Source organism: Ochlerotatus camptorhynchus, unplaced genomic scaffold, assembly GCF_037179485.1.
Source record: "Ochlerotatus camptorhynchus isolate MF236.1 unplaced genomic scaffold, CSIRO-AGI_Acam_v1.1 ptg000316l, whole genome shotgun sequence".
Classification (NCBI taxonomy): domain Eukaryota; kingdom Metazoa; phylum Arthropoda; class Insecta; order Diptera; family Culicidae; genus Ochlerotatus; species Ochlerotatus camptorhynchus.
The window spans coordinates 396,748-408,511 of record NW_027040804.1 but is presented as its reverse complement, the minus strand read 5'-3'; the positions used below and the strand labels follow the sequence as shown (position 1 = coordinate 408,511).

The window sequence follows — 11,764 nt, the reverse complement described above, 5'->3', positions numbered from 1 at the left end:
AATTTTGCATTTAAAAAACCTGAACACCCCTCATTTTGAAGGTGTGTGTGTGTAGAATGTTGCTCCTATTTTGATTTTGGAATTCACTCTTCAGTTGTCAAAATGCCGTCCAAGCAAGAAGAGCAGCGTATCAAAATTTTGCTCGCGCATCGCGAAAATCCGAGCTACTCGCACGCAAAGTTGGCAAAATCGCTAAAAGTTGCCAAATCAACCGTTACAAATGTAATTAAAGTGTTTGGGGAACGTTTGTCGACAGCCAGGAAGTCTGGATCGGGGGGAAATCGAAAACCGGAAGCCGCTGAGACGACAAAGAGAGTTGCCGGTAGTTTCAAGCGAAACCCTAACCTCTCTCTCCGAGATGCCGAAAAAAAGCTGGGTGTATCGTCTACAACCGTGCATCGAGCCAAAAAACGAGCCGGACTACCCAACAAACATTGCATGCAGAATAAGAGCTTATTCAGGCAAAAATATGCTTCTTCAGCTAAAAAATGGCTTATTCAGCCATTATTCAGCTCAAATTGTTTGTTGGGTATCGACTTACAAGAAGGTAGTGACTCCAAATCGCGATGATAAACAAAATACGACGGCCAAAGCGCGATCCCGGAGGCTGTACACGACGATGCTGACGAAGTTTGACTGCGTGGTAATGGACGAAGAAACCTACGTCATAGCCGACTACAAGCAGCTTCCGGGACAGGAGTTTTATACGGCAAAAGGAAGGGGAAAGGTAGCAGATGTTTTCAAGCACATGAAACTGTCAAAGTTCGCAAAGAAATATCTGGTTTGGCAAGCCATCTGTACCTGTGGCTTGAAAAGCAGCATTTTCATAGCTTCCGGGACTGTCAACCAAGAAATTTACGTGAAAGAGTGTTTGAATAAACGTCTGCTGCCTTTCCTGAAGAAACACGGTTGTTCCGTACTGTTTTGGCCGGATTTGGCATCTTGCCATTACGGTAAAAAGGCCATGGAGTGGTACGCCGCCAACAACGTGCAGGTGGTTCCCAAGGACAAGAACCCTCCCAACACGCCAGAGCTCCGCCCAATTGAGAAATACTGGGCTATTGTCAAGCGGAACCTAAAGAAGACCAAAAAAACTGCTAAGGGCGAGCAGCAGTTCAAGGCAAACTGGCTTTCTGCGGCGAAGAAGGTGGACAAGGTGGCTGTACAAAATCTGATGGCAGGGGTCAAGCGTAAGGCCCGGCAATTCGGATTTGGAAAAGCAGTAGCCTAACTGAATATTTTTCCTGAATTTTATACTAATTGAACTTGAAAAAGAAATTTAATTTGATTTTTTAAATAAACGATTTCACCGATTTACACGCGTTTTCCCTTGACCAAATTTTTAGACGGTTTTGGCGGTGTGGGGGGAGAGGGATTAGGTGTGGTAGGGAGAAACGGGTTTGGTGGTGCGGGGGGTGACGGTGCTGGTGGTGTTGGTGGCGATGGATTAGGCGGGTTAGGATGAGATGGGATAGGCGGTACGGGCTCCGGTGCTCGCTTTCGCCTGGGCCGCTTTCGCCTGGGCCGCTTCGGGATGGTTCCGGTGTACTTCGTCACCGTGGCTGTCGTTTCCACGTCGGACAGTTCGTCTTCAGTGGGATGGGCAGGAAGGGTATTCCCCCCGCCATCACTTTTACCATCCATTGCGGGGCAACTGCCACCGCAATAGATACAAAACAACTACACACAGGGAACACATAGGGACAAGAGAAAAAGAAAAAAAAAAGTTGGAAGGGTTGTATACTAGATACGACCGCAGGGTTGGCGTTGGATAACGTCTGTTATGTGTTGTATTTAATTGTGTATATTATATTTTAGGAATATTCCTTAATAACTCTTTTGCGAAAGTTTGGTGGCCCTGAAAAGGGCCGTTTTGTTGGGCTGATGTAGTTGGGTTTGCTCTACTCTGTCGCCCTGGAGGAGCTTTGGAATGATGTTGGTAGTTCGAAGACAGACAGCATCTTCCCTTGCAGCGTTCTCACACCCCAGTATAGTCCCCAAATTTAAGTGTAACTGTGATATTCTGGATAGAAATTGTCTTCAAAACTAACTCTTTGTCGAATTATTGGTGGCCCTGAAATGGGCCGTTTTGGTTGTGGTTTTGGAATGATAGACTGAATAAATGATTATGTTTGAAAAATTTCAGTTTTTGCTCCGATCAACAACCATACGGGGCAATATGAGCACCCTAGAGTCGGTGTATAATGAGTCACGCCAAGAGTGAAGCCAAGTCTACTTATTGAACTGTCAAACCGGCTACCTATCGCGCAAAGTACACAAACATTACGATGCTATGAAAGATCCACGAAATTTATTGCAATAAAATATAAAATATAATCGAAGAAATGATCATAAACACGCAGTGAGCAATAAATTGTCATGGGATACGTTTGGTAATGATCACTTTTGAGAATTTCTACTATTTTTGGTTAAGATAATTTGACTAAATCACTGATATAATGATTTACTAAAGCCGCTATATTTTTTTCTCGCTGGAAGTCATTTGAAGTTGATGTAGAAGTCCTCTGTTGCAAAGTGAAAAGAAAGGGAATCTTTGGAAAACCGTGATGCGAGTTCAACTGTTTTTCTCTTGGCGTGACTCATTATACACCGACTCTAGAGCACCCTAGTAAAAGTTAAGGTTTTGGCAGGTTTTCACTAGAAAATAACATGCAGGAATCAAGTGAAATAGAAACATAAGTTCTTTTAGCAACAGTTACGTGTATTGCTCGCTGTAGAACCAGCGGATCAGTAAAATGTAATATAGTGAATGCGATGCTTGTTTTCTTGACTGCATATCTTATAATATTCTAGAGATTTTGAGCTAATGTTACATTTCCATTATTATCTTAGACATGTAATTGAATTTTGATACGGTTTTCATGGAGATGCATATTAGAAGCATTTTCAACAAGTATGTAAAAAAAAATAGATTGAGTTAATAGGTATTATGCCCAAACGAACGGTGGCCAATCTCGCCCCGTATGGTCTTCTTGCCCCCATCGCCTCTATTGGACTGAATTTGGAAACGCTCATGTCCAACCGGTTTTCGTTTTGGGCTGGAAATTCTCTAAAGTAACATATTTAAAAAATCTGGGAAAATCCGGAACATAATTAAAAATTCTTGAAATAAACGTAATAACATATAAGTGAATTATATCTGGGTAAGTATCTGGCAAGACGATTGAAAATCTGGAAAATCAAATAAATCAGGAATATTGGCAACGCTGTCTCGTTTCATGCCCGTAGAGACAACCGACCCATTTTCAGTATTTTGCTACCCACAGTATTTATTGTACCGTCCCTGTATTCATAATATGCTACTCGACGCAGGTATAAAACCACCCTCGACGGTCGAAATGTCATCATTCTCTGCTTGAACGTCAAGCAGTTGAGTTCGGTCTTTGCTCGCTTTGTCGAGTTGTTCGATAAATCTATAGTTTGTTACAAACGTTTGCAGATATACTGCACGTCGCGTCGTCAGTAGTGTCGGTCGCATCGCGTGATGGGAAGACAGCGCTCGGAGCCGACTTCGTGAACAAGCGGAGAAGAAGAACAGTGGTGAGGGTAGCTCGGTACCTACCTCAAATAGGTACGCTACTCTGCCCACCGATGTTGGAAATACCAACCCAGTCCCGGTGAAGCGGACGAAAAAGAGGAAGAAGAACCAAGGTCAGTCCGATGGTACGAGCGGACGTGACGATGCTACCGCGACGAACGCCAGCGACATCGGTGATTTCGGCGACGCCGTCGAAACCGAGAATTCTGCCGGCCCGAGTACGGCGAAAATCAAGCTTCCTCCACTGGTGGTGAAGGTAGTGCCACTCAAGACGCTCATTGGCGATTTCGCATCGCTGGGCATCGCAGCTGAGTACAAGATCAGCAGGATCGGCACTAAGGTGATGCTCCGGACGAAAGCGGAATACGAAATCGCAGTCAAATTCCTGAAGGATTCCAATGCGGAATACTTCACGCACGACATCCCCGGTGAAAAGCCCTTCAAGGTAGTCATCAGGGGTCTACCGGATGTTGATCCCAAGGCGATCGAAGAAGAACTCAAGGACCGGTACAAGCTGGCCCCAATCGCTGTCTTTCGGATGACGAGGCGAGACGAAAACGTGAAGACGTACCCGGATTGTCTTTTCCTGGTGCACTTCCAGAAGGGAACGGTGACGCTGAATGCGCTGCAGGCTATCCGCTCAATCTACTCCATAATCGTACGATGGGAGCCATACCGTGGAGGCCATCGCGATGTGACCCAGTGCCAACGATGTCTGAACTTTGGACACGGCACTCGCAACTGCAACATCAAGCCACGCTGTAGCAACTGCGCTCAAGAACACGCCACTTCCAACTGCCCTGCGGATGGAGCCGTGGCGTTAAAATGCGCCAACTGTGGTGGTGCTCATCAAGGTTCCGACAGACAGTGCTCCAAACGCGAGGACTTCAAACGCATCCGAAAACAGGCGGCAACTAACAACCAACCAGGACGCAAGAAGGACAAAGTCCCGGCATTTCGGACGGAGGATTTCCCGCCCCTTCGTGCTCCCCAGCAAAGGCAAGCGAATTCGCGGGTGCAACCCGCCCCCCCTCAAGAAGCTTCCGGTGATTCTGCTGGCCAAAGCTCTCCATCCCCCCCTGGATTCTGGAGACAACCAACAACGCAAAACAACAACCCCGATCTGTTCTCAGCGGATGAACTGATGGAAATTTTCATCAACATGTCCGGTGCTCTTCGTAAGTGCCGCAATAAGCCCGAACAGATCCAAGTGCTCGGTAAGTTCATCATCCAGTATGGCGTCTAAACCGCTAAGTATCGTCACCTGGAATGCTTGCTCTGTAAGAGCAAAAGAGATTGAGCTTGCCGACTTCCTCCGCAAGCACAGCATCGACGTGGGCCTTCTAACCGAGACCCATCTAAAGTCCGGTGACAGCTTCTGGTTGCCTGACCACAACATTATCCGGCTTGATCGCACCAGCTCCAGGGGGGGTGGTGTTGCGGTCGTCGTCAAGAAAGGAATAAAATACCACACTCTGTCCCATATCCGCACCACTATCATCGAGGCCCTTGGTGTGGAGGTGGAGTCGTCGACTGGATACGTCCAGTTCATCGCCGTCTACTGCCCTCGACAGTGTGCCGCCAGCAGTGGACTAGCGGCTAAATTCAAGAAGGACCTGTCCACCATCACCCGTACCGGTTCCCGCTTCGTAGTTGGAGGAGATCTGAATGCTCGCCATGAGGCCTGGCGGAACTACCAGCAGAACCAGAACGGTCGTCTCCTGTTCGACCACTCACAGCATGGGCTGTACTCCGTTTGGTTTTCGGATGAGCCAACATTTATCTCACCGGCGGGCAACCCATCGACGCTAGACCTGTTCCTGACAAATATCGGCTTGTCCAAGCCGGTAGCCTTGAACGAACTCAGTTCCGACCACCAACCGGTGGTGTCTGAGCTGGGCTGCAACGTGGCTCCTGCTTCAAGCCTGCGCAAGGACTATCATCGCGTAAACTGGGCCCAGTTTGGACGCGTGGTAGACAGGCACATCATCGACAACCCGCCGCTTGACACCGTGGAGGACATCGACCGAGCGTTGGAGGGACTCCACCAAGCCATAACCGTGGCTGACGAGGCGTGCATCCGACGAGTTCCTGTGAGGGGTAAGTTTATTGCTATTGATTCCCACACCCAACTCCTAATTCGCCTGAGAAATGTTCGTAGACGCCAGTTTCAGAGGACTGGAGATCAAGCGATGAAACGTGAAATGGCCGATCTGAACAAGGAGATTGCTTCCAGAATGGTCTCACTCCGGAACAAAAGTTTCGGGCGGCTTGTCCAGAATCTGGACGACCGCTCCAGACCATTCTGGAAAGTTGCCAAGGTCTTAAAGACGCACCCTAAACCCATTCCGCCACTAAAAGATGAAAATGATGACGATCGGCTCATAATCACCCCTCAGGAGAAAGCAAATGCGATTGGTAAGCATATTGCCAAATCGCACTTGCTTGGCTCCAACATCCAAAGTCCGCTCGAAGTTCAGGTTGAGCAATGCGTACTCAACTTTGATTCCTCCCCTTGTGCCATCCCTCCGGAGGATAGAATCACAGTTGAACAGATTTGCTCAGCGCTGAAATGCACCAAAAACATGAAGGCCCCCGGGTTTGACGGAATATTCAACCTAGTGTTGAAAAATCTCAGCATGAAGGTTCACTCTCTGCAGGCTGCTGTCTTCAACAGATGCTTGGAACTGCACTACTTTCCAAGCATCTGGAAGACAGCGAAAATCATACCTATCCGCAAACCCGGGAAGGACCCAACGCTAGCTTCAAGCTACAGACCAATCAGCCTCCTTTCAGCGCTGAGCAAATTGTTCGAGAAACTCATTCTCAATCGTTTGCTCAAGTTTGTCGAGGAAAATAACATTCTCCTTCCGGAACAGTTTGGGTTCAGAAAGGGGCACTCCACCAATCACCAGCTAGTGCGGGTGATGAATAACATCCGAAGTAACAAAGCTGTATCCAAGTCCACAGCCATGGCATTGTTAGACGTTGAGAAAGCGTTTGATAATGTCTGGCACAATGGGCTTGTATACAAGCTCTGTAACTTCAACTTTCCATTACATCTGGTTAAAATCACCCGTAGCTACCTCCAGCAAAGGTCGTTTAAGGTATCGTTGAATGGTTGTCTTTCAGACACGTTTTCCATCCCTGCAGGAGTCCCGCAAGGCAGTCTGCTGGGCCCCTTGCTCTACAGCATTTACACTTCCGACATTCCTCCCCTTGGAGACGGTTGCGTGTTTTTCCTGTTCGCAGATGATACCGCAATAGCCGTCAAAGGAAGGATGCCTCGCGAAATAACGAACAAACTTCAACGATGCCTTAACGCCTTTGCTGATTATGCCACCACGTGGAAAATCAAAATCAATGCTTCCAAAACACAAACAATCATGTTCCTCCATCGACAATCACCCAAACTAAAACCGGCTCCCTCTTGTACTGTAATCATGGATGGCACAAGGGTTGAGTGGTCCGCCGAAGTAACCTATCTCGGGATGTTGTTTGACGAAAAGCTTCTATTCCGCTCGCATGTGGAGAAAACCGTAGTCAAGTGTTCCGCCTTGGTTAGGTGTCTGTATCCGCTGATTTGCCGCAGATCCCGCCTCTCAAGGGTGAACAAACTGGCCGTCTACAAACAAATCATAGCACCTGCGATCCTCTACGCAGCTCCGGTGTGGGAATCATGTGCACAGACTCACAGGAACAAAATTCAGGTAGCTCAGAATAGAGTGCTGAGGATGGTTCTTGATCGTCCTTTCGACACTAGAATAACAAATTTACATGAAGAGGCAGGCATTGCCAAAATAGATTCCAAAATTAACGAAATTAAGACTAAATTTACACGAAAATGTAATTTATCAGAACATGATTTGATAAGCAATTTGTATATAGTAGGTTAGGTGTACATAGTAGTTGTAGGTTAGTTGTAGTTGTAAATAGTAGTTATAAGTAGCCTCCTTTTTCCAATTCAAATCAAACCAATCCCACCAAGGTGGTCATACTTTAAAATAGGCCTGATAGGACTAGGAACTGTAAATAATAATTAAAATATCAAATGTACTAAAGTTGAAAAGACGCATCTGTGTCACTTAAAAAATTCATACATGTAAACCACACAATCACAAGAAATAAAGATCATTTAAATGGCAAAAAAAAATGGCGAAATGTCATCATTACAGTATCAGCATCAAACTGTTCGTGTCGTTCGTTGCATTATGTCTGAACGTGGAAAAGGAGGCAAAGTCAAGGGAAAGGCAAAGTCCCGTTCGAGCCGCGCTGGATTGCAGTTTCCAGTCGGTCGTATTCACCGTCTACTCCGAAAGGGCAACTATGCCGAGCGTGTTGGAGCCGGTGCTCCCGTCTACCTGGCTGCCGTGATGGAGTATCTGGCCGCTGAAGTTCTCGAGTTGGCAGGAAATGCCGCTCGTGACAACAAGAAAACCCGAACTATCCCACGTCACCTGCAGTTGGCCATCCGCAACGACGAAGAGCTGAACAAACTTCTTTCCGGAGTGACCATCACTCAGGGTGGTGTCCTGCCAAACATCCAGGCCGTCCTGTTGCCCAAGAAGACCGAAAAGAAGGCCTAAATTCGATCCAAGTTCCCACCCTTTAACAAAATCCGTCCTTTTCAGGACGACCAATTTGATGGTAAAGAGTTTCGTTTTCAAAACAGTTTATTTCGTGGTGCGCAAGGAGTGATAAAATGAATCCATTAAAAACATGGTTGAATCTTTCTGTCCTGCTCTCCCTAGTTAATTGATATCCTCATCGAGTAAGTTCGATGATGGTTGATTAGTGTAGGCGTGTCTTGAATTCCAAGAAATTAACCAGTGCAGTGTTATCATTCCATCCAATCAATCGACTAAATTTTCAATAGCGCCCTAAAATATCCATCAGTACCGTCCCAACGACGCGTTCATATAGATAAGATAGGTAAATAGCAGATTTTTAGCGATGGGCCCAATCTTAGATCCATTTCCCCCTTGCAGAGCTGCGGTGGCCCTGGACTTATGGCCTACATTGATGCAGCGGAATGAAATTCATTAGCAAATTACGGTTGAGATTTCAGAAATGATCGTGGTGTGCGTCCAATTTGAAGTGTGGTGTGATTTCTGATAAGGTATTAGTACCTCTGGAAGTGAATTAACTACCTACGTGACATCGGTTTACTGGATCCCGGTAAATGTACCTTACTCTCCGCTTTGGACGTGAACTGCTTGCCTTCAATCAATTGAGTGATTTGACTAGTAACTTCAAAAGAGGTTTTCCTCGGACCGCTGATTCTGAACTGTATTGTTCCTTCATTGCTCAACATTTACCGTTACCGTTGGGACTTCCGGTCTTCTTTGCTTAGCCAACCGGTTAATCGTATTGAAGCGATACTTCTAGATTATTATTACGCCTATACTGTGGGCTCATAGAACAATAAAACCGAGCCTGGTTAGTAGGTGAACACAAAATACTAAAGTAGAACATTCTACCAATATATAGAGTCCAAGAGATTCCTTCAAAAAGGCACAATATATGCGACCGAAACTTCGGATGAAATCCAAACAGATATTTTGAGAGGAACCAGTCGATCACAATTCTCTTATTGAGTTTAACCGGTATTAACAGAGAAATAAGACGCGTTAACCACGAATCCTTGGGAATCATCGTGACATGCTTCATATGGATGACGAATCGTCCTCATCTCATCCTCAGAAAATGGTACCCATTATTTTAATCGGCATCCTTTTGAAAAATTCCCCTCACAAAAAGGCTTTTCATGTACTGTCAGAGGGTAGGGGGAGAGGGGCAATTTAATTATTACTAAAATGAACGAAATTTACGATGTGCGCTTCCATCGTGCAAACTTTATTTTGATTGCCGAAGCATACACTCAAAAAATTTACCACATAGGTATCTAATGGATGAAAACCATGTGAATTTCACATAGCTAAAAATCCCACCACAAAATCACATGAATATCAGGAGGACGATGAAAGTCATGAAAAAAGTGTCGGAAAGGCATTAGAAAATTAATCGTTAAACTCTTTCTTGATAATGTTGTGGCCATGAAAAGGGCCATTTTTCCAACGCGCTCGGCGTAGTTGCCCTTGCGGAGCATACGGTGAATACGACCGACTGAGAACTGCAGCAGCTGGGCATTCCATGACGGCGGCCCAGTATACCGGAGCACTGGCACCAACGCACTCGGCGTAGTTGCCCTTTCGCTCCCAGGCTCTGCTGCCGCTGCTCTGCTGCCGTTGCTCTGCTTCCGCTGCTCTGGTACTGCTGCTCTGCTGCTCTGCTGCTGCGTCGACGATCGGATGGACAATGATGGAACGGGCGCTTACTTACTTAAATGATCTATATTTCTTGAATTTGTGTGGTTTACATGTATAACTTATCAAGTGACACAGATGCGTCTTTTCAACTTTAGTTCCTGTGAAATTTCAATTATTATTAATTACAGTTCCTAGTCCTATCAGGCCTGTTTAAGAGAATGACCACCTTGGTGGGATTGGTTTGTTTGAAAATTTGAAAAAGAAGACTACTTATAACTACTATTTACAACTACAACTAACCTACAACTACTATGTACACCTAACCTACTATATACAAATTGCTTATCAAAGCATGTTCTGATAAATTACATTTTTGTGCAAATTTAGTCTTAATTTCGTTAATTTTGGAATCTATTTTGGCAATGCCTGCCTCTTCATGTAAATTTGTTATTCTAGTGTCGAAAGGACGATCAAGAACCATCCTCAGCACTCTATTCTGAGCGACCTGGATTTTGTTCCTGTGAGTCTGTGCACATGATTCCCACACCGGAGCTGCGTAGAGGATCGCAGGTGCTATGATTTGTTTGTAGACGGCCAGTTTGTTCACCCTTGAGAGGCGGGATCTGCGGCAAATCAGCGGATACAGACACCTAACCAAGGCAGAACACTTAACTACAGTTTTCTCTACATGCGAGCGGAAGAGGAGCTTTTCATCGAACAACATCCCGAGATAGGTAACTTCGGTAGACCACTCAACCCTTGTGCCATCCATGATTACAGTACAAGATGGAGCCGGTTTCAGTTTGGGCGATTGCCGATGGAGGAACATGATCGCTTGTGTTTTGGTGACATTGATTTTGATTTTCCACGTGGTGGCATAATCAGCAAAGGCGTTAAGGCAGCGTTGAAGTTTGTTCGTTATTTCGCGAGGCATCCTTCCTTTGACGGCTATTGCGGTATCATCTGCGAACAGGAAAAACACGCAACCGTCACCGAGGGGAGGAATGTCGGAAGTGTAAATGCTGTAAAGCAAGGGGCCCAGCAGACTACCTTGCGGGACTCCTGCTGGGATCGAAAACGTGTCTGAGAGACAACCATTCAACGATACCTTAAACGACCTTTGCTGGAGGTAGTTACGGGTGATTTTAATAAGATGTAAAGGAAAGTTGAAGTTACAAAGCTTGTACACAAGTCCATCATGCCAAACATTGTCAAACGCCTTTTCAACGTCTAACAAGGCCATGGCTGTGGACTTGGATACAGCTTTGTTACTTCGGATGTTATTCATCACCCGTACTAGCTGATGATTGGTGGAGTGCCCCTTTCTGAATCCAAACTGTTCCGGAAGGAGAATGTTATTTTCCTCGACAAACTTGAGCAAACGATTGAGAATGAGTTTCTCGAACAATTTGCTCAGCGCTGAAAGGAGGCTGATTGGTCTGTAGCTTGAAGGCAATGTTGGATCCTTACCGGGCTTGCGGATTGGTATGATTTTTGCTACTTTCCAGATGCTTGGAAAGTAGTGCAGTTCCAAGCATCTGTTGAAGATAGCGGTTAGAAGAGACTGCACTTTCATGCTGAGTCTCTTCAAGATCAAGTTGAATATACCGTCAAACCCGGGAGCCTTCATGTTCTTGGTGCATTTCAGCGCTGAGCAAATTTGTTGTACTGTAATCATATCCGCCGGAGGCACGACACAAGGGGAGGCATCTAGGTTTTGAACGCATTGCGCAACCTGATCATCGAGCGGACTTTGGATAGTCGAGCCAAGCAAATGCGATGAAGCGACATGCTCGCCGATCGCATTTGCTTTCTCCTGTGGGGTAATTAAAAGCCGATCGTCATCATTTTCGACTTTGAGAGGTGGAACGGGTTTGGGATGATTTTTCAGGACCTTGGCTACCTTCCAGAATGGTCTGGAGCGGTCGTCCAGATT

General features: G+C 45.9%; 2 protein-coding genes across 2 annotated transcripts; one reads left to right on the top strand and one right to left on the bottom strand.

The window, feature by feature from the left end:
- Positions 1-1,314: 1,314 nt before the first annotated feature.
- On the bottom strand, positions 1,315-1,644 carry LOC135707671 (uncharacterized). The gene has a single exon (XM_065229522.1). It carries the CDS (start codon positions 1,642-1,644, stop codon positions 1,315-1,317), a length of 330 nt encoding a protein of 109 aa, XP_065085594.1.
- Positions 1,645-7,770: 6,126 nt separating this feature from the next.
- Positions 7,771-8,145, top strand: LOC135707670 (histone H2A-like). The gene has a single exon (XM_065229521.1). The coding sequence runs from the start codon at positions 7,771-7,773 to the stop codon at positions 8,143-8,145; it is 375 nt and encodes a 124-aa protein (XP_065085593.1).
- Positions 8,146-11,764: the final 3,619 nt, after the last annotated feature.